The sequence below is a fragment of the Pinus tabuliformis genome, chromosome 5_1, assembly GCF_031772625.1.
Source record: "Pinus tabuliformis cultivar Carrire ecotype Pingquan chromosome 5_1, CPIR1, whole genome shotgun sequence".
Classification (NCBI taxonomy): Eukaryota; Viridiplantae; Streptophyta; class Pinopsida; order Pinales; family Pinaceae; genus Pinus; species Pinus tabuliformis.
This window is the reverse complement of record NC_142305.1, coordinates 931,116,678-931,144,021: the sequence shown is the minus strand read 5'-3', so window position 1 is coordinate 931,144,021 and position 27,344 is coordinate 931,116,678. Positions and strand designations below refer to the sequence as shown.

At 36.9% G+C, this 27,344-nt stretch overlaps 1 protein-coding gene across 2 annotated transcripts in view; it reads right to left on the bottom strand.

The window, feature by feature from the left end:
• LOC149167838 (light-inducible protein CPRF2-like) overlaps window positions 1-24,319 on the bottom strand; it is a 53,688-nt gene extending 29,369 nt beyond the window's left edge. The window contains exons 1-5 of one of the 2 annotated variants that reach the window (XM_089433185.1): window positions 23,267-24,319; window positions 22,127-22,241; window positions 21,243-21,456; window positions 8,462-8,537; window positions 8,212-8,337 (exon numbers count right to left, since the gene is read on the bottom strand). In XM_089433185.1, coding sequence (XP_089289311.1) covers window positions 8,212-8,337; window positions 8,462-8,537; window positions 21,243-21,456; window positions 22,127-22,241; window positions 23,267-23,887 — 1,152 coding nt within the window. In that variant the 5' untranslated portion in view covers window positions 23,888-24,319. The remainder of the gene's footprint in view (window positions 1-8,211; window positions 8,338-8,461; window positions 8,538-21,242; window positions 21,457-22,126; window positions 22,242-23,266) is intronic. The other variant, XM_089433186.1, reaches the window with a different exon arrangement.
• Window positions 24,320-27,344: the final 3,025 nt, after the last annotated feature.

Sequence of the window (27,344 nt, the reverse complement as noted above, 5' to 3'; positions counted from 1 at the left end):
GTACAAATGAAGTTATGAGTTTATTTTAATTATGGACAAATTGTCAAGGTCAACCAGCAAACTTATGTAGGCTCAGAAGCCCAACAATTACGTCTATTCATCCTCAACGTTGCATATAAATAGAAGGTGACTTAGCCTCATTTGGACACACTCATCTTCACACTTCTCTCTCTCTCCTCGGTACGGATTTCTTGGCCTCTCTCTCTCTCTCCACACATCTGAAATTTCAAGAGGCCAAAATTTCAGGAGACCAAATTTCTGGAAAATTTTACCAGTGTTGACTACAGCTAGGGCTGACCGCAAGTGGGTTGTTTGACCAGACTTTGACTGGGTTGAATTTCACTGTTTTGAGGGTTGTTTTATCTTGTTGTTTGGAGGCTGAAGTTGGCTGAACTTGATCGATTTGTTGAGGGTCAAATCTGCCCTGTTGACCAACATTGACTTTTCTGGTTACGGCTCTTTTGCTGCTGTTAAAAATTATCATATTTGTAAATTGTACTATCTCTCTCTCTGCTGAACTATTGAAGACTAAAAGAAGATTTGATCAAGGGTTTCCCCACATTGGGGTTTGTCCCTGCTTGGTGCCACATCTTGTGTCCTCTTGTCTTGGCTTGTCTTCTATTGTTTATGTTTATGTTCTATCTCCATTTTACTATCATGTTGATGTGATGGCTAATCTAAATATTGATACTGGGCTAATAAAGAAATTGAAGTAAAATTGCTCTAAAGCATAGAACACATACCATTGTTGCCTAAAATAAACAATTAGTCAACTAGGTTTAGCATGTTCTTCATGCTTCTAGGGTTTGTCATGTCATAAGAAAAATTGTCATGAGTCAAGGGAGTCAATATTAATTGTATAAGGCCCATTTGGGCAAGTTGTAACAAGTAAAAGAATTTATTTTTTAGTCTAGAAAGTCAAGAAGACCTCCAAGACCAAGTTGGCCCAAGTCAAGAACAATTTGACATAGAAGAGGCCTATTCAACCACATGTGAAGGGTATATAAAGGAGATGAATTCGATTCATTTGAAGACACTTCTGCAGTTCGATTTGAAGTAAGACAAGAAGACAATTCAAGAGAGAGTCAAGAAAGAAGAAGCAAATCAAGAAGAAGAAGAAGATTCGCCCTTTTTACTCATTTCAGCTCACACATGCGAGTAAATCTAGGGTTTCTGCTATTGTTGGGGGTCAAAAGTTGCAGGTCGAATTGCAGACCTAAATTGTAGGATCGAAACTTTGATTAAGCCAGATATTAGAGAGTTTGACCTTCGTTGACTTTGGAAGACCTTGACTTGTTTGGAAGAGATCATTTGGAGCGTTGACTTGGTGCTTGGAGGGGGTTTGACTTTAGTCTTTGGAACTTGAAGGTCCCATTTTGATTTGATTCTATAAGAAGAGGATTGTTTGGGTTTTCCCTCGCTGTGGGGTTTTGTCCTGGCATGGAGTCTATATCTTGTGTTCTTTGTTTTTCGCGATCTTCATGTTTTGATAATTGCTTGATGAAGAAGTAAAAACAAAATAATAAAATGCCAACTAATATCACAAGTGATTATAAGGTAAGGCGAATCAACATTAATATTCAAATACATTGACTTTCCAACAATTAGAACTCCTATTAGCTCAATGCATGGGGATAGTGAGCTAACAGAAATATTAGCAGGTTCCATGCCACCTATTGAAATAGAGTACATTCCACCAATTGAGGTCTTTTGCAACCCTCATCAAAGGACTATTGCAAAGAGAAGTAGGAAAAGGGAAGAAAACTTAAGACACAAAAGAAGAGACAAGGGTCCCCTTACAGAGCTTATAGACCAGATCAAACTATTGACGATTTAGATATTCACATTAGGGCATATGCAAACTCTAATATTGACTTTGCTGGCGAATTAAAAGAGTTTGTCAAACAAAAAGATGATAAAATTCAACAGTTAGAGCAATAGTTGTCCCAAGAGGGAAATCAAATACAGGGATAGTTAAGGTTCTAAGAAGAATAAATTAATAGAATACAATGTGAATTCCAAGTTATAAATCAACAAAGAAATGCACAGATGAATGAACTGCAGATGAAAATCCAAGAAGCAGTAGGTAATATGGTGGACTTAGCACAATTCAAGCAACAAGCTACTATCATCAATCAACAGTTCCTTCATGAACAGGAACTATGTTGTCATAGGTTGAGCTTAGTGCAAGTTCAAGAGAAAATGGCAAATTCCTTCTTTAATGATATGATTGATAAGGAAGTTGAATATGATGAAGCAAAGAAGAAATTGTTTGGGCTACTATCTTGGCAGAATGATGAAAAAAACACTTCCCCATCATGCCCAAAATCAATGCAATGCAATGGAAAACAATGCTCAAAGCTTGGAAAGAAAATTTGCATTATTACAAGGAATTAATCATGGTGGCAAAACAAACGTGTTTCCCACTAATGCAATCCATTATCCAAGTTATCAAGGAAACAAAGAAGCAGAAGTTACAAAGGAGAGACGACCAAAAGTAGAGGCCCTAAGGAAAAAGGCATGTGAAAGCAGAATGGAATGTCATGAAAAGATAGAGCAAGCGTTGAAGGTTGATCTTGATTCAATTTGGAAATACATGATCAAACCACAAAGTTATTTCAAAATGACCAAATTAATTAATGGCAGGGTTGTTGATGAACTTCCAACTATAGAGACATGTGTTTACAACTGTCAAATCAACATTCAGCTTGATTCTCTTTCAAAGCTCATTGATCTTCTAGAAGTCTATTCTCATTGGCAATCAACCAATAATGATTTTGTGGAGGTTTCTCCAACTATTTAAGTATTTATTTTTATCAGTGCATCTAAACAAATTCTCACTTTGCCAAACTTATTTTTATTGTTGAGAAAATCATGGAGGACACGTTTATCCTTGAAAAAATTGTAATATTATTTAAGTTGCATTATGATCCTATGTTCGGGGTTCTGATTTTGGATGTATAGCCTCATCTATAAAGGCTAACTTAGGATTTTGCATCATGTAATCATCTATGGGAGTCAATATAGACATGGTTTTCCTTGTAAAAATGTCATTTACATGTATAATTCTTTTTCTTTTTTGCAAGATAGTGTTATATATATATGCAACTTACATGTATAGTGATGTGGGGCATTGTAAATTTGTTTTAAATATAAAATAAAATGTCAATATTAACAATAATGACTAAGTGACATAACCCTTCACCTTCATGACCATTCAATGAACATCCATCACAAGTCTTAATGTATCAATCATAAATTTCATTTATTCATTACCAATTCTCCTATATGGATTTCAACTATCTTTCATTCCTATGTTTGGATATTTCATTCCATTCCTATGTTGGATATTTCATTGTTAATGAATTGTTATTCATTACATGCATGTATTGTGATGTGGTATGTGTGATGCTGATGCAGGAGCATTCTTCAAAGCTTATAAGACCCATGAGCCTTATTTCACATTTACTAAAGGGAGTGTGTTCCTTAATCATTTTATTTATTTTCCTAAGTTTAGTTGAGTTGAGGGGATTTTAATTGTAAATTTTTTTATGGAGAATATGTCGTGAATGTAGAGATCTTAGACACAGTTGAGTAATCCTAGGAAGAGTGAGGATTTGAGGGATTTAAATGATTAATTTGGATTTTGTTTGAGAAAAGAATGGAGCTGGAGAGATACTTTAGGAGAGAGTGAGAGATTGTTGGATCTGAACTAAATTGGTTCATGAATCCGTTTTTGTATAAATTGTGATCTTTTGAATAATTCGAGAGGTTAGCCAAAGGTTAGCTAGAGGCTAGCTAGGGGTTAGAGAGCTAGAGGATAGTAAGAGCAAGAGAGAGGAGTTAGGAAGGGCAGTAGATGGATTTTATGGAAAAGAACTGAAACAGTCAAATGTGACTGTTTCCCTTGTAAATATTTTATAAAAATACCAAAACAGTGTGGATTTGTATATATCATGTGTGGGAATTTGTGTCTGTATGTGTCTTAATAGCCTTATGGTGTATTGATTGTGAATCTGAGAAACACTGTGGAATTTTTGTGTTGAATAGCATGAATAACTGACAAAATTTCCTTTACGGGATTAGTATTTAATTGTCTAATAAAACCTGTGTATAGGCATGTAGAAATCGGGATTTCCCTTTTGAATGGACAGAGGGATCAACCGGAAGTGAGCGCAATTGGTTTTCACAGTAGACAGAGGAAGATTGAGAATTATCTTCTATACGCAGGGTTTTTCTCAATTTCCTAAAGGATTGTAAAGAGATAGTGAAGGGCGAAAGAACAGTGGAGATTAAGTCGCATCGTTGAAAATGGAAGATCAACGGTGTAGAAAGAATTAAAACGGCAAAGAACAGGAACCGTTGGATTGGCTAGATCGACGGATAATAACGATGGAAGAGGAATGGCGGAGGAAACATCATATCCATCCGATGGGAGGAGATCCACGGTGATCGCGTGGAAACTTGCAAGCAAGTTACCTTGGCTAGCAGACTCAAGAAAATCATTAAAACAAGTTTAACGTCTGGAGGTGATCGGACCATCCGTTGAAAGGCGATCGGATGCATATCGCGTGCCAACAAGCACGGACCTTAATTCCGAAAACGAGCGCGATAAGGTTTTATACAACGAGATTAAAACCTCATTGAGATCCAGCCATCCAGATCGTTCGTTGGTTGAATGATCGGACGGTAATCGTGCTCGAATGTGCATGTGGGTTAACATTTCTGGCGGACCCGATATGTTATGAACTGGGGTTTATCTCCTTTTGGGTTCCGGCCATATGCGTTCAAAGAAGGACCGACGGTGATTGGTCGAGTTTCGTTGTGTTTCTGCCAATTAGAACCCTTCTGATATATACGTGGGCCCATAACCCACAGGTCCACGTATGAATTATGTAAAGAGGCAACTTTGATGTCATCAAATACCCATAGCACAACTATTGAATATGTCATATGGGAGGCTCAAAGTGTGTCCATGTTGTGCTTATCACACAAGTATAGATTGCATGTTGTGTGTTGTGTAGCATGTGGTACTAATATGATAATGTGATTCTATATTTATTTGACTAACACTAATGCATGCGGATTTTCATGCAAGTATTGTCAAGACCCATGCTATAGTCAAATGATGAGAAACACCCAACTATACAAATAGTAGTGTGGAAAAATGCATGTAAGCACAAAAGGGTTACGAGTTCAATGTTCTCCTAGGTGGGGGGGTATGTGTGACTCTTTTCATGACCCTTCTCCAATATATGATCAATAAAAAGTGATTGGATATTCCTTTTTGTTTAAGAATCGTTGAACCCGAACCTAACTTGGAGACCAAAAATGGTCAGGTGTGATACACATAATGACATAAATTAATATGGATAGATAAGCCATTTTAGGATATCATTAATTTGGTAGAAGGTACAAGTGTCAAGATGAAATTTTGGAAGGAGATACTTTTTAAAATCTCAAAAAAACATACATGTGACTCTTTTCATGACCCTCCTTCAATATGACGAAAAAAAATTGATTGGATATCCACCGCCTTTTTGCTTAAGAATTATTGACCCTGAAACTTAACTTGGAGACCATAAATGGAGGGGTGTGATACAATTAATAACATAAATGAATATGGGTAAATAAGTCATTAAGGAAATCATTAATTTGATCAAAGGTACATGTGTCAAGATGCAACTTTGTAAGGTGACACTTGTTTAAGATCTCAAGTGCCCTCTTCATGGGGCACTTGAAGAGGGCACTTGAATTATGAAACTTGTCACCCATTCACTTTAATGATGACATACGTAGAAAAGACACTTGTACAATAAAGTGGCACGTGTCATGCATGAGTTGACACTTGGAATATATGAGGAAATACTTGGAAAAGATGTGAGTCATGACAGAAACTTTGAAGGTCCTTCCCAGAATCTATAATAAGAAGATCCCTGCATGAGGAAGGAAAAAGATCATCAAGCAAATGCTGGAAAAATCACCCTAGGGCATAACAAAATGCTGGGGAAAAAACTGAGGGCTACAGACCCAAACATTAATATAATGTTGTGAAATTATGTAAAGAAAGTGGGGTATGGATTTGATTGGGGGATATGATTGGGTATGAGACTTTGGCCTGTGAGATTTGTGATGACTCAAAACCCCTACACATGGAGGTACCTCAAAACTCAGGGCACATTGGTCGAGAGCAAAGTGACAGCACTGCATGCAATTTCCCAAAGAGAAAGCTCAATTGGGGAAGCACAAATGAGAGGACATCTTCAACAGGATGCAAAGCAGGTTCAATGTTCCATTGTGCTTATGTTGTTTACCTTATTCAAATGCAGAAAGGGGCATTTTTGTGACTTCATATTAAATCTATTCACTAGTTAATAATAGTAAAAAAGTTGCTCTAGATTCTTTAATTCTACTCCTAAGTTACCGGATCCGGCCCTCTGGGGTACAGGATCCACGGATCTGATCCGGATTCGAATCCGGATCCGCGTAAATACGCCCAAGAACCGGCACGTGGCGGATTAATATTTGTTAGAAACGGATGTTGAAATCTGGAAACGGATCCCGTGTCACTTTTCCGGATTTCTAAGTTTTTTTGCCATGTTTTTTTTACTTTGTAGACATTCGTGGTACATTTCCAAGGGTTTCGAACGCCGGACCTTGGCTTCAAGTTACACGATCTCCGGAATTTTTAAACGTGCAGAGTTTCGAGCACGCAGGCAGGGTTTAAAGTTGCCCTAGTTGCGGTGTTATGACCCATGACCCGAGCTTTTACGAGCTATTACGATTTTACGAGCTATTACGAGCTATATTTTGACTCATAGATTGAGATTTTAACATATAATTTTTTTGCTAATTTTTATTAATTAATTTAAAATTTAAAACGATATATAAAATTTATACAAATTTCAAATATATATATATATATATATATATATTTTTAAGTTTAGTTTTGTCTTAATAAACTTAAAATATAGGTATGTATTTTTTAAATTATATTGCTTTTTATTTATAATTTAGTTTTTATTTATAATTTAGTTTTGACTTATAGATTGGAATTTGAGCATATATTTTTTATTTTAAAATATTTTTTTTTCTAATTTTTATTAATTAATTTAAAATTTAAAATGATATATAAAATTTATACAAATTTAAATATACATATTGATATATAGATATAATTTTAAATTTAATTTTGTCTTAATAATCTTAAAATATAGGTGTGTGGGCATAAACTAATGATGGTGTTTTATGAATGCAAACTTAAAAAACAACAATTTGTTAATTTGAAGAGATAATTAAAGATGAACTTGAATATATGGTAAAAGCACAAAATGAATGACAATGATTTAGCTTTAATATATATATATATGGATGATTTTGTGTCTATTATTAATTTTATTATATTTTTAATATTATTATATTTTTTGTACTTGCCGTATCCTTGCCGTATCCGGATCCTGGATTTTCAAAAAACTAGCGAATCCGGATCCGGATCCGGATCCGTATCTGTATCCGAATCCGAATCCTGGTAACTTAGTTCTACTCTGAAGGGGAAAAATGCTAAATGGATCAGAGCACTATAACATCGATCAGCTGACTGCTGAATCCTATCAGCAAATAGTACTCATGAAGATTCCATTTGAAGCATTATCAATATATTTATCATTGATTTACATCAGCAATTTGTTTCATCAAAGAATGGTCAAACGTCTACTAAATATTGAAAATTCTACCCAGCTACAGTCCTCCCTGAAACCATCCCCCACATCTTTACATCTATAATTTTATTTGGCTTGTAGACTGCCTTAATTCTACTTATTATTTTGCTCAGATACCTTTTCCATACCTGGAAACCCTAAGAATTCAGTTAACACAAATTTATAGCAGATCCTGGAGGTACAACAACTACACTTATCTCACTTCTCCATAATGCAGACAACAATATCTTCATTGAATCTCGTTTGACATCCAAAAGGTAGTCAGCAGAGTGTCCCAAATGAGAATATTTAAATAATAAGGTCAATTATCCGTCAAAGTATACAATAGGGATTGATTACAATGCAGCAACAAAACTACAAAAAGCTTACAGACTGGCATTCTATATGATTTGTTGACAAAATCTTCCTGGGAGGATTTGTCAGATACTTAGACTGAGATGTTATCTACTCAAAGATCATATATATAAATATATAGCATTATTTAAGTGCACACCTTTGCTCTCAATGCCTCCACGTCTGCTCTGAGTACTCGATTATCAACAGCAGCTTCACTATACTTCTGACTCATCTCAGTGAGGCGCTTGAATAAAGAAGCATTTTCTACTCTTAACTGTGCAACCTGTCAATTTACTGTACAAGTTCTACTCATTTGCAGAGAAGTAAAGCAAAAACTCACTAGAAAACCAGACATATGTAACAACCAGAAAATTAAATGATAAACAAATTAACAGAAGAATTTTGACCTGCATCTCAAGGTCACTCAAATGTGCTTGTTTTCTTCTTCTGGAACGCCTTGCAGACTCTCTGTTTGATAACATTCTGCAATCCAATGCATATCAATTCAGTTGTAAAGTAAAATGATGTGACATCCAAGCTCCTACGATGCAATATTTAGTTATCAAAGCCATAAAAAAGTTAAAACAGGAGAAAATTACATGAATGACACATACATCTTCATCAGTAGGTAAAACTAAAAACACACAGGTGAGTGCACTTATATATAATATGTACCAATACATAAAATGTCTAATGAATTTGGTACAGCTGAGAAAACATTTCAAATATAACAGGATCAACCTTTTGGTTATCCCTTGCTTTGAAATCCTTAGAGTATAAATGTGCACTAGAGTTCATCCTTTGTTCTTGTACAAAATGTTAGAAAACTAATCCTGTAAAGTTTCACCCATGCTAGAATCACACCCTTTAATTTCGTGTACCACTAAGCCCCGCAAAAACATTCAGTCATGGGCCCATCAAACTTAAAAAATAAATTATAGAGCTCTCAGTCAATGACAGTCCCTTTGCTCGGTCTAGTTGAATTTCAGGAACCTTTCAAAAACCTATTGGGAATTTCTGGAAATTATGGTTGAGGCCCCTAGGTCCTTTGTACATCATTCATTTTTGTTGGAATTTTGGTAGCTCAGAAGGTATTTCCGAGAAGGATACCCACCAAAAGTGTGTTAGTTGGGAAATTTACCCAAAAAAGGGGTTTTGGACCTAACTAGTGGGTTTGGGACCTAAAGAAATAATTATTTATTCTAAAGGTTCAAGAGGCTAAAACCCCAAATCTAGAGGTTTCCTAAGTGACGCAAGGAAAAGGATAAATAGAGGAGACCTAAGGTGAAGTCTCACACATTGTGTGCAAGAGAGATGTGACTTCTCTTCTAAGTTGCACTGAAACAAATACGGGAACGGATACAGATATGGGGTTTGAAAACAATACGACAAATTTTCAAAAATTTTGGATACGATATGGCAAGGAAACAGCATATATATATATATATATATATATCATCTTTTAGTCTTTAGAATCTAGAGTCTATATTTAAAAATACATAATCATCACCATGAATTCAACGTAAACAAATCATCATCATCATCAACTCAGTATAAACATTGTCATCATCATCATCATCAACTCAGTATAAACATTGTCATCATCATCATCATCAACTCAGTATAAACATAGTCATCATCATCATCAACGATTATTATAACATTCAAGTTGGCACCTTTGATTAAAATGTTGAAGGAATATGAGATTGTTTTCAGAGTCACATCATGCTTCATGAAATTATATATTTTTCTAATGAATTTGACAGCACTAACACAGAGGCAATATAGTGAATTTGACTTTATAAATAGTGTGTTGCACAATATCTTGGTCTAGACTCTAAAGGAGTCATGACATAAAAATATCATTTAGTATCACCGATTATAATGTAAATTTAATCATTATAAATAACAGCATCTACACATTATAAATTGGACTGTATTCCAGTAGATACAATAGGAGATGCTCTGAAATTCATAGAAAGAAGTAAGCTGGATTTATTTATTCACAACCTAAGATCATATGACCAAGAATTAGGATGCCGCAATTTAAGCAAACAAGTATTGTAAGTATGATACTAGTAAAGAAACTGCTTCCACCAGCCAACCTTGCAGGTAACAACTTCCAATCTTGATTTCATAGATACCTTTTGAGTTTCCATTCCAAATTCCAGGTTTCCATCATTTAGGTCTGACATTGTTGATAACTTGTTGGCAAATATCATGTCATGACTCATTTTTCAAGATATATGTTCACTTTCAGATGAGCTGTATTCAGTGGATATAAGGTCTGCAAAGAATTCAGCTGAATTTACATGCTCTGGACAAACAAGCCTGGAATATATTCTTGCAATCAAGTGCCTAGTACATTGGAAACTTGGAAAACTGGAAACTTGGAAACGTGTCCAAATTTTCTGGAAACATATCAAATTTTCTTGAAACTCCTTTGAAACGTTTCCGATCTCAGGCTGGCCGTTTCCAAAAAAGTGAAACATGGCGGGAACATTTCCATGCCGTTTCGTATGCGTTTCCGTATCTGAAACGCTGAACGCAATTTCCGGGAGTTTGGGGCAGCGTTTCCGGTAACTTAGCTTCTCTTGCAAGGAGTGCCCTAGGATGGCCAAGTTCTGCTAATGGAGACCGAGTACCCTTGAGAGAAGACGCAGCTCCTGTTCTGAGGAGGCCAAGTCAAAGGTCAGTTGAGGAATGAGGTTTTGGAGGGCTGGAGATCAGGCCGAGTTTGATTTATGGTCGGATCAAGGCCAAAGACTGAGATGTGTCCATGTTGAAGCCTTGAAGGAGGCCAACTATGGACAGAAGTCTGAAGAAGAGGGAAGAGGGCAAGGGTTTCCATGAATAACACACATAGCAACTCATACTTTGTGATGCAAATCAATCTGAGGAGGGACGCTGATCAAGGATAGTTGCAGTTAGAAGAGGAATTATGGTCTGAAATTGTGCCCTAGGAGGACGTGTATCTGTGGAGGTTAGACGCAGCTAAAAGAAGGACCTGCTCACTATGTTAAGAAGGCCAATCCTCAGTACTGTTTGGACCAGGTGGGCCGAAGCCCTAGTATCTGCTTCATATAGTCTGAAAGGGTCTTAAAGTGCTGGACAGTCCTTTGTGTAGACTGCAGACAGCAAAGAACAGGCCGAGAGGCCTCAGAGCCTAAGAAGAATAGGCCAAGGTACCTCAGATCCTGAGGCCAGCGAAGAGGGATAGAATTGGTTGCTAAAGAAAAGAAAGAGTTGCTGAGTGTATTTCCTGAAGTCTGTTCACAAATGAAGTTGTGAACAGAGTGTATTTTGAGGGCTAATATACGGTGACCCTAGAGGATCTAAGGGACTGTCAGTAGCGGATATTTTGAAGCTGATGTACACTGTCTTTGAATGGCAAATCTACTGTGAGTGCTGAAGTGATTTGGGGCTAATCATACAGTGATCTTAAAGGATCAAAATCTCTGAGTAGTTGATGTTTAATGGCTGATGTACAGTGCACTTGAAGGAGCAAATACACTGCAAGCAGCTGGTGGACAGAGGGGTATTTCTCTGTGGTAAAAGGTGGCAAAGGACCTGCCAGGTGTCAAGGCAAATGTGGACCGAAAGGGCTGAAGGAGAAGGGCTTCTCCAGTAAGTTATGACTTGTTCTTGTCTTCTTATTGGGCAGATTGTAGATCTGAATGAGCAGATCACAAGCCCTAAATTTTCTACTATGTATAATAGCTGTAGTAGTGATCAAGGGCCATGATCCCTGGTACGGGAGACCCATGATTCTTTTATTGGTGGATTAATAAAATAGTCAACCTTTGAGCTCAAATCTGTGTACTTAATTGATTTCACTGCTGAAGAATTCCGTTGTTCAAAGTGCTAGTAAGTTGAGGGCTCCTAGTGTGTTTGTGTGTGTGATTAGCCTCAGACCAGATCTGGGGCCTAAAGAAAAATTCAACAATTTTACTCTGAATTTTGCCAAGGCCAGTCTGCTGAACAAATTGAGATTCATTGAGGCAACCTTAAATACCCAGTGGGTTAGTTAAATGAGTATTTTACACATACCTGCATCAGATAACACTCTCACTCCCAGGTCTTTAATTTCTAAACGTGGGAGACATGATGAACTTTAGATTAGTTGAGACCAATGGGAAGGGTAAAAACTACCAATTCCTAATATATTTCGCAAACACCAAACAAGCATCTTGAAGAAGCATTTTACCTCCTCAACTTCAGCATGCCAATAATAAGAATCCATCTACAACTTTCAGCATTTTTTATGAACACTTTAGTGCTTATCTCACAACCTTCACAGGAGGGTAGGTCAGTGAATAACACTAACTATAGCATTGAGTCGATAGTGCATTTTGCAGCAGTTAGCTATTTCACACTCTGACATGACAAGGAAGAAATCATGAGTGAGAAGAAATTATTTGCTTCTGTATAGAGAGTCAAAGGTCAGAGGGTCCAGACTGACATGTCATTAAGCATTCCAAAAATACTATTAATGTCCTTCATAGCTCAAGTGTGATGTTGGAATGGTGCTCCCATCTTTCCCAACCAACAGTACAAACATAGAAGCTTCTACCCTCCTATATCTACATTGAAGGAGAATGTTCTCTGATAAACTTATCCAGGATTACACCTTTTTATGTGCTGTGAAATTTGAGAACACCTTGTTGCATATAGAGCATTGAATTTGCCTGCAGAAAAGTCTGTATCTTGACACAAGGCTAAGATAAAGCTACCTTTTCATGGGACTTGGACATTAAAACAATTCACTTTTACATGAAAGCTAGGTTGGGGCCATTACCCCTCTACTAGACTCAAGAAGTCACTACCATGATTGATTGTTTGCTTGGTTTCACTTATACATGAGTGCAAATGCTTCCTTTCAAGGTTGGTCAAATTCCAAGCAGTATTATCTGAAGATATTAAGGGCTCGTGCTAATAGAGGAAAATCAAATCTTGAGAGTTTCCTGTAATGAGAAAGGTCTACCACCTTTCCCAGTAATCTAGAGAAATTAAGACACAATTATTAATATATAATAATCATTAACATCTGAATGGAATTTAGCTAAAGCCTATATGAAACTTAAGAAGCTTTCCTTCCAGCAAGTTGATATAGGATTTGTGAAGGATATCCATTAAATAAGAAAAAAACTTGAAGCCTATTCATGAAACCATAAAGGCTGGCTCTAAGCCCTGACGTGCATACTGTTTTGCTCAGCAATGCAGTGAATAGACCATCAAACATACTGATTTCATATATATGAAACAAGAGTATTAAGTTCTAACTTCAAAGCAATGCCTGGAAAGCACACAACTGCCCTGATGGTTAGAAAGGAGGTAGCTCCATGGATAATTTGAAGAAATATGCATGGGACTTGTGACTCTCTCCTGATACAAAAGCTTACTGCTGCTCTGCCCGATATGGCATTTTGGAAATAGATTACTCTCCTTGACACATATACGATAAGCCAGAGCCATAACAAAGAACATGTGCATGTCAGTGCTCCCGGACTCTACCTGACAATAAACTTCAAGTGGCAAAAGAGTCAAGAGATTGACTGAGCTTGGGAAATACTCAGCTAGCAATAAAATATAAAAAAGTTGAGAAAAATATCTCAAAACACAGTGGTGGGGAAAATGAGCAAAAAATGCTTATTTTCTAGGTTTTATTGACCAGTCACCAACCAACGGGCTTTTATAGCAGGTCAATGAGTTAGTCATCAATTACTCACGAGTCACAAGTACTTGGCAGCTTTGAGTTTGACCTCCAAGCACTAGTGGGTTAATCACCAACAGATTGAATCGTCCCATTTTGAATGGTGGAACAGATTCAAACCACAAGGCCAGGTCAGACCCAGCAGGTCTGGTAACACTGGTGCACATATTGTGTAAGACTGTCAGAAATAATATTGATCAAGAAAGGTTATACATGTTGGATAACATAATGACACTATTAGAAAGGATGTAATGGAATAGAAGAAAATTTATGGAAGAGGAATTAGACTTTAATCGTGACCACACTAGAGGCTCCTTGATATAAACGGAGATGTAGCAAGGTAGGAAAAGACTAGATAGATATTTTCAGTTGGTAAAACATTGACTTCTTCGTAAGTGTAGAGATTATATTTTCAACTCTAGATAATAGTACACGGGTAAATAGCTCCCTTCAGTAGAAATGATAACCCTACTTGAGAGTGTCATGTGACCTCTTCTACTGTATATTAATGTCATATGCATCGCATCTTAAGATTTGGTGCCTATTCTACTGCTCCCCTAATTATTGGGGTGATGTGTAAAAATGGGCATATATGCCTATGTTACAAAACAAAAATACCTTAATGTTTAACTTCATGATGAACACCTAGGAGAGTGCATTAAGTACCCATCATTTCCTCCCTGTTTAGATAAAAACTGTCTTGAATTTCTGTTGAAATGGCAAAATTGCTGTTCAATATGGAACAAGAAATCAATTTGGCTTGTAAAAGCAGACTCCCCTTCGGCTGACCAAGTACATCGTAATCTGGTTCCTTCTTGGTGTTATTGTTCTGAATCCTGATATCAACTACTGTGATCTCTGAGAGTGAAGGCTGAAATTTTAGAATGGTATCCTGTGGGTGTAGCATGTGGACACCCTCCTCTAGATGTTGTCGCTCATATGGATTGAAATTATTGACATTTACCAAATCACAAATGTCAAGAAATGATGAGGATAGAAGCATTCTGACCAACCACTTACAAGGTACAACAATGTCTATAACTTATGGGTTTTTCTTTTATATTGTGGTGTTGCTTTCTGTACCCAACTTTTGAAAAACCCATAAAAGAAAAACCCAGGCATGGAAGCAATGTCCATAACTTATGGGTTTTTGACCAGGCACGAAAGCAATATCGTGTACCATTTGATGAAGGACAAGCTTGGAAAGCACGGAGTCCTAAAACTGATTCATACAAATGTTTGTGGACCAATGAACACGACATCAATCACCGGTGCTAGCCATTTCCTTTTGTTTGTTGATGATTACAATAGGAAAATGTGGACTTTTTTTGAAAATAAAATCTAATGTGGGTATATTCTTTGAAAATAAAATCTAAGTGTTCAATGAATTTCAAAAATTCAAAGCCTTAGTTGAAACAGAGTTAAGTTGCCAAACGACCTCTCTGAAGTCTGATAATGGTGGAGAACTATGTTCCAAATATTCAATGACTTTTATGCTAACCATGGAATCAATAGGCAATTCACTACACCCTACACTCCACAGCAAAATGGAGTGGCTGAGAGGCAAAATTGTACCATCACAAAGATGGCTAACTGTATGTTGCAAAATAGGTATATTCCAAAGAGGTTTTAACCCAAGGCAGTGTTCACAACAATATACCTGCTAAATGGATCTCCCATGATGGTGCTGAAGCAGAAGACCCCAAAGGAAGCATGGGTTGGAAGAAATCCCAAAGTAAGCCATCTTAAAGTCCTTGGTTCTACTGCCTACAATTAGATTCTAAGATTCCGACTAAGAAGAGAACCAAGTTAGATCCAAAGAGCAAGAAGTTAATGCTTACAAGGTACAGCAACACTCATAAGGCTTATAGGTTGGTTGATACTGACACTGATGAGGTGAGCTTCAACCAAGATGGTTTTGATGAGGAAGTTGGACCTTTCTAAACTTCTTCTTAGTTCAAAATTACCGAGCTGCTAGAAGTGGTGAAGGATTCAAGTGTCAAGCTTCAAGTAACTCCACTTGAAGGGGGGGCGAGATTCTGAGAAATGAAGAGTCTCCTAGACCAATAATTTCTGATTTAGATGGAAGTGGCCCAAGTCATTGTGGCAATAATGACTTGGATGAGGAAGATCACAAGAAGTGACACAACGCCATTGGAGATGTTTGAATAGGAGAAACAATCGAGGGTCGATCATCAACAGGAAAGATAAACAGAAACCAAACACGGTTAACTTTGCTCTAGTGGCTAATATACAGGAAATCTATGAGTCATGAAACTTTGAGGAGGTCAAAGACCTGAATGGGAAAAGGTCATAGCATCTGAACATGAGAGTTTGATGAAAAATCAGAGTTACGAAAAAGGTCATAGCATCTGAACATGAGAGTTTGATGAAAAATCAGAGTCACATCTCTTCCTCCAAGGAAGAAACCCATTAATTGCAAATAGGTTTACAAGGTCAAGTACAAGGAAGATGGTACACTTGACCAGTACAAAGCACAGTTGGTTGCAAAAGGGTTATCTCAACGAGAGGACATCAACTATGAGGAGACCTTTGCTCCTACAGCAAACATGAGCACCATCCAACTTGTTCTAGCCTATGTCACAAGGTTCGTCGAACTTTAACCTTAAGGTTCGAATTTTGACGAACCTCGAAAATGTTTTGAAGTTCTTCGAGCCTCATAGCCATTGACCAAGTCCATAGATCAAAACTCATAACTTCATGTCACAACTCAAGCTTGTAATTTATCCTTGCAGTTTCCAAGTTTGTGATAGCATATTTTATGTTTATTGATGTTGATTTGTTACTATTTTATCCTATAATTCATTTTAAGTTAATATATGTGTATATATATAGAGGAGCCTAATAGCGAACCTCATCAAAAAATTCGAACTCAAACCGAACCTAATCATTGTCGAACCTGAACCCAAACCCGAACCATGTGACATTGGAACTTCTAGCCATCGCATCACAGTTTGGTTCAAAGGTCCATCTGATGGGCAAAAAAAAATGCCTTCCTTAATGGAGATTTGCAGGAAGAAGTCTACATGTATCAGCCACAGGATTTTCAGGCTTCAAAGAAGAAGCATTTGGTCTACAGACTCAAAAAGGCTCCATATGGTCTGAAATAGGCACCTAGGGCATGATACATCAAGATTGCCAGGTATTTGGATGAACAACGGTTCCATCAAAGGCCTTCAGATTGCAACATGTACGTCAAAAGAGTTGGTAATGATATCATCCTTCTGGTCATATATATAGATGATATCATTATTATAGGTAGTGAGGGAAAGGCAATAGAACAGAACAAATGTAGTATGAGCAAAGCTTTTGACATGACTGATTTAGGCCTCCTACACTACTCTCTAGGTGTAGAAGGTTGGCAAATAGGCAATAGTGTTTTTGTCTCACAAAAAAATATGCCAAGAATTTGTTGGGTGAGGTCAAAATGACAGATTGCAAAATCCAGTCCACACCTATGGAGAAATAGTTAAAACTTATGGCGGAAATCGACTCTACAGCAATTAATGAGTTAGTGCATGCGAAACTAGTGGGTAGCTTGATATATCTTACAGCCACTAGACCTGATTTGAGTTTCTTTGTGGGCTTCATTTCCAAATTCATGACAGCGCCAAAGGTAGAGCACCGGACACTAGCGAAGCAAGTGCTAAGATATGTGAAAGGGACACTTGACTTTGGCATTATGTATAGCAGAAGCAAAGACCCTAAACTATGTGTGTATGCAGATTCAGATTGGAAAGTTCTATTGATGATAGAAAATCCACTTCTAGATATGTTTTCAGCCTTGGCACGGGTGCAATCACATGGACCAACAAGAAGCAGCATGCAGTACCCCTTTCATCAACAGAAGCAAAATATAGAGTAATGAAAGTAGTATTCGAAGCAATCTGGCTTAGGAGGATGCCTTTTGATATGCAGCTGCAACAAACAAAGCTAACACCCCTGTTATGTGACAACCAAAGGGTGATGAAACATACCAAGAATCCAGTCTTCCACGATCGTACCAAAGATGTTGATGTACACTGTCACTTCATCTAACAGCTTGTAGAAGATGGATTATCAAGTCATAGTACAATCCTACAAAGGATCAAACTGCAAATATTCTCACCAAGGCTTTCGGTCTTGAAAAATATACAAAATTACGAAATAAGCTTGTCAGAGTAAGTAGACTGACCATTACGGGAGGGTATCAAAGTAAATATTAGTTTAATGATGGTCCATTAGGTACTAGACTTGGGCATTAATAAAATCAACTGAACGTTAGTTATTTATGCTTTTTTTGTCTTATTTCACTTTAGTGTGTATTTCAAACTATACCAAATTCATAAAGTGTATTGACTCAGCTTTGTTGTAACCTATATAAAAAAATCTACTTTCTCACTATTCACTCAATACAAAGATCTCTCTTTGAGTTTTCTTGGTTTCTTTATGTACTCCATTTCCATAATAATGTATACTTTCCATGCCTCTCTAAACTGATGTATTTTTGCACTGTCTCTGATCATGTGTCTCTTTATAATTGACTTTGAATATTCTAGAATCAAAACCTAGAAAGCCCCTATGATTATCCAATAAAGTATCTCTAATTCATTGAAATCATCCTTTCAAACTTCTGCATCATTTACGTTCTGGGACTTGTGCAATAGTCTCTATTCAAGTGGCATTGAGGAAGGTTGTAACTCCACATGTTCAGCTTAGCCCTTCTTACATTGTACACAGTGAATCCAAATATCCTCCCCACAACAGTGGTATCTAATGTGAGATTATGTTAATCCCAAACATTTTGATTTCTGCTTTTGATTTCTTGACATTATTTCAAAAAATTTCAAACTTTCATATATGTACGTCGTTTTATTTCAGTGTACTTTCCATGCCTATCTAGAATAATGTATTTTGCACTTTGTTTATGGTCATCTGTCTTTGTGAAATTGTTTTTGAATGTTATGGAATCTAAACTTAACAGGCCCTTGTGATTATTTAATAAAATATTTCTAAATCGTTGTTATCATTTTTTCCAACTTCTACATCCTTACCTTCTGAGCTATGTGGCAAGAAATGTGGGACCCCCCCACCACGTATCAGTTATGTTTCAGTACAGAAACCCCAAAACATGATTAAAACACATTTCACTTATTTGAAACGTGTTTCAAGGGCACCATACCCCACATTTCAGCGTCTATACATTGTGTATCGGTGTCTGTACAGCAGGTATAGGGCAATACAACATGCTTGTGTGGTGTGTGTGGACCAATCACAAATTATTTTTAAAAAACAATAATTTGTGAACAAAGCAACACTAGGGCCTTCATAAAGCTAAGTAAATAAGGGCAATGTTAAGAATCAACTATGTAATTAATGGTAATGTTAAATTCTTAAAGTAAAAATTAATGGTAATGTTAAAACTTATAATCTTAATCCTTTATCTTTCATTTTCTTCCTTTTACTCAAACTTTAACATTACCATTAATTGTTTCAAGATGTTTGACAGTGGTTCCAACCTCATTGGATTTCATATGGAGAATGCAGAATTTTAGATCCCACTCATAACGTAGCAGACTAAACAGTGTTTAGGATTTCAAGATGGGGAGAATTGCAACATTTCCATTGGATTTTGTCGTGTACGAGGGTATGGAACTAGCATTTAATCAAAAGCACCGTTCTCTATGTACCTTGATGTTAATGGCATTGATTGTTGAACTTCTCTATCATGACCGTAGTAAAAGTGTACCTATCACTCAAACAAAATTTAGATTTGACATGTTAAGCTTTTACTATCTTATTTTAATGCTTAGAGGGTGACATTGATGATGAGTGAGGATCCCAATATATGCAATGATTTTGATGATATGTAGGAATTTGTTGTAGCATGATTTTGTTGGGCCTTGAGCCTTGGCACTTACTCATTTATTCATGACTTTGTATGTATAGTCTAAATTATAATGTTAAAACTTAAAACCTAAATGCTTTTTTTCAAAGTTTCAGCATAATTTTCTGAAACACACACACACACACACATATATATCCCTATTTCCTGATTTTTAGGTGGGTCATTTTTCCAGCACATTCTGGTTTCGGATACGCCATTTCCATTTCCTTGTATCATGCAATTTAGATTCTGAGACTTATCTGACAGTCTCAAGTGACATTCAGGAAGGTTGTAGCTTCACATGTTTGGTTTAGCTCCTCTTACACTTTACACAGTGAATCCAAACGTCCTCCCCACAACAGTGGTATCTAATGTGATACTCAAACTATTCTCACTGATTTTAAGAAAATGTTTGGTGTAATGACTCTAAGTATCACAATTTTTTGTGTAAGTTCACAGTAGCACATAAGTTTCAGCAAAAGAGTCATTGGACAACATGTCCCACGAGAAATCAAAGTATCCTGGAAAACCAAAAGTGCTATTGTCAGCTATGCAGTAAGCAATTTCTTCAGGTTTATATATTGCTTGAAATGTGTGTTCCTATAGAATAGTTTTTCTCAAAACTCTCACGGGGCCTTTGCTAATGTGCTGCCACTAGAAAATTTGCCTCGACCCATTTTGCCATTGCTGCTGCCTACAAAGCCTAGTTAGCCCAAGCTACTGCTTCATCTTCCTATAAGTTAAGTTCCCTGTGTTCTAAACAATGGTTGAAACTTTGCAGATATATATGAAACTTCAACCATAAAAACTAAGATTAGAAAAATTCCTATCTCCAACAAACCTTAACAACACTGTACTCTTTTTTAGCAAAGGCAAGCACATCACATTAAGCACATTAATCCTTGTGATTCCTTGATATCCGGTAATACCTTCTAGATATAAAAATAGAAGACAAACAAAACATCACCAGTCTTCAAAATACCTGAGTTGATAACCTGAAACCTTTGAAGAATAAACTTAACTCAAGACTTCATCAAATAAGGTATACTAGATTTGCCAAACTATTGCTCCAAAAGGAAATTTTGCTCTCCGGGCCCTAAAGACCATTTCAAGAAGCTGTAAATCGTTCTTTTTGTGGTGTTGAAATGCAAACTATCAGACAATATCCACATAATATCAAAGCCACATGATCCAAGTGACCTGAGTAAGTTCACCAAGACGACCTGATGTATGGCATATTAAACCATTCTTTGGCAAGACTCAGTCAAAAGTTTTAAGCCTAAAAGTAGTCAAAATGGAAGATTCATATTTGTCTAAGCACTAAATTTTACTTAACAATCCAAATGCCAGGAATGATGCAAAACAACAACGATGCAGCCAATTATCTTCCAAACTCATTATTCAGTCCTAACAAATAGGATGAAAACTTGCTCAGCGTGCACATGTGTTACATAAATTACTAATCATATTTAAACCAATAGGCATACTCTCTCTACACTAGCATCTAAGCTAAAAAAAGGCAATCAAAATAACAAGTAACCAATGAATTGTGCATGGTGAAAAATAAACACAACCAGTTGTTGCTAACCTTCGCATTCTTTTCAAATCACTTGGATCCATGCTTGATTGATTAGCCTCTATTTCTGCCTCTAAATCATCATCATCCGTTTGCTCTCGTGACGATCCACTGGTTGTAGTCTTGATTTGAGCAGTTCCACTTTGTGGCTTAGGGGGCAATGCAGGTATACCTATTGGCTGAGAAACATTGTGCCCCAGCGCCCCATTATGGATAGGTCTAGACCCTGAATAATTTAAAACAAGAAACATTTTATCCTCAACAAAGTTCAAGCACCAGATATATAATCCATTGGACCAAATTGCCGATTGCAACATAGTGATTGACAAAGACATGTAGATATACAAAAACAATCAGTATTCAAGGAAACCATGCCCCGTTACTAGGTTCACTGAATTGCTGCTGACACCCTGAGCCAGTGTCTATATGGAGTGCATAGCAATGTGACTCAGGTTCTCAACAAGGTATGCCTCAGGTCTGCAACAGTTCAAATGTTGTAGTAGATAAAAAGGCTATGGCCACTCATGATCCTCATTCAAAGGAAGTGCTAAAATAAAATTCATGATACTTATAGTATTCAAGTAAATAACTAAAAACTCATAAAGAATTAATGAAATGTCCAGATATAGCTGTATTTGGGCCTTATGAGGCAGACTGGCATACTCCCCAGTATCTGCTGTTGTAATTTTGTTTACTTTAATAGAATTACTTGTCTTTTTTCCATGGGAAAATAAAAGGACTATCCAGATATAATTACCTTAATTTTCAACTCCCAAATATCTGCTTCATCTTTAAACTAGGAGATTAAAAACTACTGAACCAAATTGAAATGATTTTTAATAAAAAAGAGCAGCAAATTTAATATGTTGCGAGATAATCATGTAAAGTATAACTACCAGAAGATTGAGCGACCGATATAGTAGAGCCTGCTTGTGACTCCATACCAAGGTTTTGAGAATGTTGTGCACCAAAAGTCAAGGGAGGAGCACCATGGAAATCAATCCCTGAAGCCTGGAAAAACAAACAAGAAATGGAGTGAGGGGTCAATTGAATTTATCCTCTTTAGAGGCCTGTTCAAGGAGTAAAATAAAAAAGATATGGGTTCCGGGCTACATCACTTGCAAATTAATATAATGAAAGAATACGATATATTTTAAAACAAATTTTAATCGACTAAGATCATCTGGACATTCACATTCAATATCAAACCCTAAGGCCTGTCTTCAAGGTCGCAGTCCACATCACTTACAAACTTAAACCACTGAGGAACAAAATCTATAAACAATATCGACTAATATCCGAGTCGATGGTCAGCAAGAGGCCCGGAATGTTGGGTGTACTCAAATAAGGCATATGTTAGGTGTGCGAAACAATGACTTAGACAACCAAAGCACTTTTGTTTTAATTTAAACTACGAATATTAATTTTAACTAACGAGAAATAATTCTAACAAATGCAATCGGTTAGAGTTTACAAACCATATATATATATCGAATATCCGATGGTAATTCAAGAAGAAAAACAGCAATCTATATTTCAGAAAATAGCAAGTCTGGGCCTCTGTGAACATTGGTCTAGAATGTTCAATTCTAGGTCGTATGTGCAATAGAATTCAGAGGGGTTACTCGGTAGATCTGCTAGATTTTAAAGGGCAAGTAAAAATTCGATTCTAAGCAGATGGCATTGTGCAATAAGAGAATGTTCTAAATCTGTGATAAAATAAGAAGCCTACATTGTGGGGTACATTAAGACAATGCCTTGAATCGGCATAGATTACGGGCTACGTTCCTTTTCTATATTTTCTTTTAACGTTGAAATAATGGGGGAACTCAATTGGCCTACAATGAAGCGCGCTCTTAGATGCTCCATCCCCTACAGATCCGAGGATAAAATCTGCTAAAATTTAGCTCCCAATTTGAGAAGAGCCTCTGATTAAAGGTACAATGGACAGATATTAATGTTTCTTCTGTTACATTGAACATAATTATACCAACGAAACAAAACAAAAGGGGAAGGAAAAGCAAGCAATTACCAACCCGAGTCAGGGCAACAGCGGCGCATGCGAGATCGAGGCGCTGCTTAAGGAAAGACTCGTACTCCTGAGGATTAGTGTGGGTAACGACGCCTTTCTCTATTACAGACCCCGTTCCCTTCAATAGAGGAGACAAAGGATTGACATTCACCGCCACCGATGACGACGAGGATGGTGATGGTTCATTGCCCACAACACCTTTGGCTGCAACCTCCTCCTTCTTGTCCTTGCTGCCCTGCTTCTCGTCCTTTCCCTCTTTCTCTGTCTTGACATCCTCTCTCATCTCCTCCTCCTCCTCTTCCTCCTCCACGTTAACAAGGGCGGGAGGGGTCGGAGTCGGGGTCGACGAAGAAGAGGAATTCTTCTTCATCTTATGATCGAGGTCCTGGTGATTAGGAATGTGAGGGGAAGAGGATCCGGATGGGGATGTTGGGGGAATGGTGGCGGACTCTGTGATGAAACGCTGGAAAGCCCATTCCGAAGCGCTGCGATTCATGCTCATCCTCGTGGTGGTGCGATTGGTGGCCATGTCTCCAGAGGGAGCCGTCTCCCCTGCCCCTTCCCCCTGCGTATCCAGCTTCCAGAACGTCCCTAGAATATCGTCCACAGAAAACACTCGCTCCATTGCTCTACTGCAGCTTCTCTATCTCATACACACTGACTCTTCTGGACAAGAATCGAATCTGGATTGGGGAGATTGAGGTTGAGGTTGAGATTGAACAAAGCAGATCTGAAATCCCTTCCAACAACGCAAACGCAACGCATTGGTCGTGTCCGTACGTCTGGTTTCGTGGGTAAACACGCAACTTGCGAGGAGAGCAGACCGATTTTGGGATTATCGGTGGAAACAACCCTTTTTGACTTTAAATAAACGTTTCTCCCTCCTCTTTCAATTAATCCCACACGTTTTCCATTACATAATGGATGGCATGCCACATCAGAAAATAAAGCATAGGAATCCTTAACTCTGATTGGCTCACCCAACATTGCAGGCCTCGCTTTACTCTCCTGTCGAAGTGCGAGGTAAGTGGGTTATGTTGGATAAACATTTAATACATGACAATAACTTTAAACCTAACCCTAACCTTAACCCAGGGGCTGCGGCTTCCCTTCCATGGAGTCCCCGCACGCTTCTTTATATGCTTCCTTCCACTTTCCATAGTGCCGGAGCCGCTTTTAGTACCAGGGAAAATGCACCCCCTCCCATTCGCTCGTGGGAAGCTTCGACCAAATCGCTCTCCGCAAGGGAAATGGTCAAATCAGATTTGCAGTGTGCACCTCTTTGTTTCCTCTCCTCAACACATTTTCAGTGCGTTCTGCCTCGATCTCCTCCCCCTGACACATTTCCATGAAGTCGGGTAGGTTTTTTTTTTTAAATTGTGGTTTATGATTCTCTGATATGGGGAATTGTTATAGGTTATTTTTTTAATTGTGGTTTATGATTTTCTAATATTAGGAATTGCTATATTCGTTAAATAATGGCATAAAATAAATTTATCAAAAAAACACTGTTTTGCTGACTCAACCATGAAGCTTGATTTCAATATTGGGAATTGCTATAGGTTATTTTTTAATTGTGGTTTATGATTCTCTAATATTAATATTAGGAATTGCTATATTTACTTTCATTTCAATATTGGGAATTGCTATAGGTTATTTTTTTAATTGTGGTTTATGAATCTCTAATGTTAGGAATTGCTATATTTGCTAAATAATAGTATAAAATAAATTTATCTAAAAAATTAAGTTTTGTTGACTCAACCATGGAGTTTGATCTCAATAATGTTAAGAAAATTAAATCTGTGACCTCTCAATTGCAGAGATATTTTAACAATAGGAACTAAACTAACCCTCACTACTTCCATTCTCTTTTTTTTATTGTAATGATCCATAGTCATTGCACACCATTCAACTTTACTATCAAAATCTGGCTTGGAGACCCGATTGAACCATTCATGAGAGTATCCCACTACTCATTCACGCTAATATTTAAGCCTTTAAACAAATTTAATTTAATTATTTATTATTTTTGTGAAGTATTAAGAAATAATCAGTTGAGCCCAATAACAAGATAATCTTAAAACTCTTACATTCAATTAAATTTTACACAAGCATCCATTAAACAATTACTAGTTAAACCCATTATAATCAATTATCTTGTGTGAAATATTGAATTCAATTTTTTATAATATAATTCAAAATATTCAAAACTTGCATTCAAAACCTTTTCCTTTTTTCGAGGAAAAAAAACAGGTTTATATAAATGTACCAATATAATATTCAAAAAGATTTAGATATCTGGAAAGTATGGATAGTCACCCCAATCGAAACATTAGTGGTAATGTGCAACATAGCTAGTAACAGTATGAAAATCCCTATAGCATGACAATATGCATCAAGATGAAGTAGCGAAAATATACATAGTTCTAGGATCATACTTGGAAATATCAAAAAGTAAAGAAGACCATATCAGTTATATGGGAGTAATAAGGTGTTAGTGGTAGTCAGAGTATTGTTCTCCAGAAAGTGGTAGTGCATTGAACCAGCAGCTAGTCAGAGTATTGTTCTCCAAAAGGTGGTAGTGCATTGAACCAGGAGCTAGTCAGACTATTGTTCTCTAGAAGGTGGTAGTGCATTAAACCAGCAGCAACAGTGAGTCCCTTCTTAGATTTAGGGTAGAAATTAAAGTTAATTTAAAGGATAATATGGTATCAAAGATTGTCTTAAGTTGGATTGCATTTTCATTAATATGATATACATTTAGATACATTAGTCTAACCTATGGATTCAACTTCCAAAGTCTCTCGACTCCCACTAACATTTCATATTCCTCACCAAAACCATAACAAATTAGGTGTCTAACATTGGATGTTCTTTGCAATATAACTTGAAGTTGACTAATTCTCACATGATATATGGGATCCATACCTCTTTTCCTTCAACAACACACTAATGGAATAAGAGTCAATTTTAATTACAATTCATTATTATCTAGGCTTTGGATGTCATTCAGCATATTTATGGTATATTTGAAGAGGAGTATCCAACTATTCTCCTTCTTTTTCTAGTCATGCAAATCCTAATTTGGTAATCGTAATTTCCATCTTGTGTCATCTTATTGGTCTTTTCTTTCATCTACTATAGCATTTCTTCCCGAATCGACCAGTTTAGCAAGACATTCTTGTTCTAGAGAGTCCAAATTTTGATCTAATTTGCCTAGTTTTTGGCATCCAAATTCTACACACATAGTTAATGCTTTCATATCAGTTGATTTGACAAGTTGGTTAGTTTTTTAAAATGGCAAAATTCCTCAATAGCCAGATAGGCCAACATAAAAAATTTGGAAGAGCTTCCTAGAACCATTTAAGTTTGGGCTTCCCTGAGAGTGATCCATTATAACGTTTACGCCAAGAAGAAAGAAACACCAAGGGGTCAATGGGTCATCATACGTTGTTGAAGATTGGATTGGGGACTTCCACCCATACCAACTATTCATAAGCAGTGCAAAAGTAGATGTGAGACTAATTCTTCCTGTTGTGTGCACTGTAAACATTTCGAAGGTCCCTGTATTCCTCTCTTCCAAATATTTTCAGCTCTCAATGTTTTTTAATGTGTTAATAACCAACATAAGCATTAACTTTTGGATTTGCATTGGTTTGCCATATTTTCTTCCATATCACTGACTTTAGAGGTAAGTGGATTGAAAAAAAAAAGTCCTCATATCCCTCTTTGACTATATATGAAGACGTTTTCCATCCAATCTAGTCTTCCTCTTGTTGGTTCCAAGGAGTGTACCCTACCAACTTATTTCTCAATATCATAACCCAGTGCAAGAAGTGGTGTGGGATTCCATTAAAGTTCCACCCCTTCTAATGGTAGCATTCATCCCAGAGAGATATTTCTACCAAAGAGAGTCTCTTTTGGGTGGTGAGAATTTCCCTTAAAGGTAGTAATTCCAGCATATCCTCCAGAGGTTGCTTGTCCATTATATGATTTGTCCATAATGTGATTTTATCTCCATTCCTCAAGATCCAGTAAAGGCCTTTACTGATGATAGGGGCCACTATCGAGAGGAGCTTTCA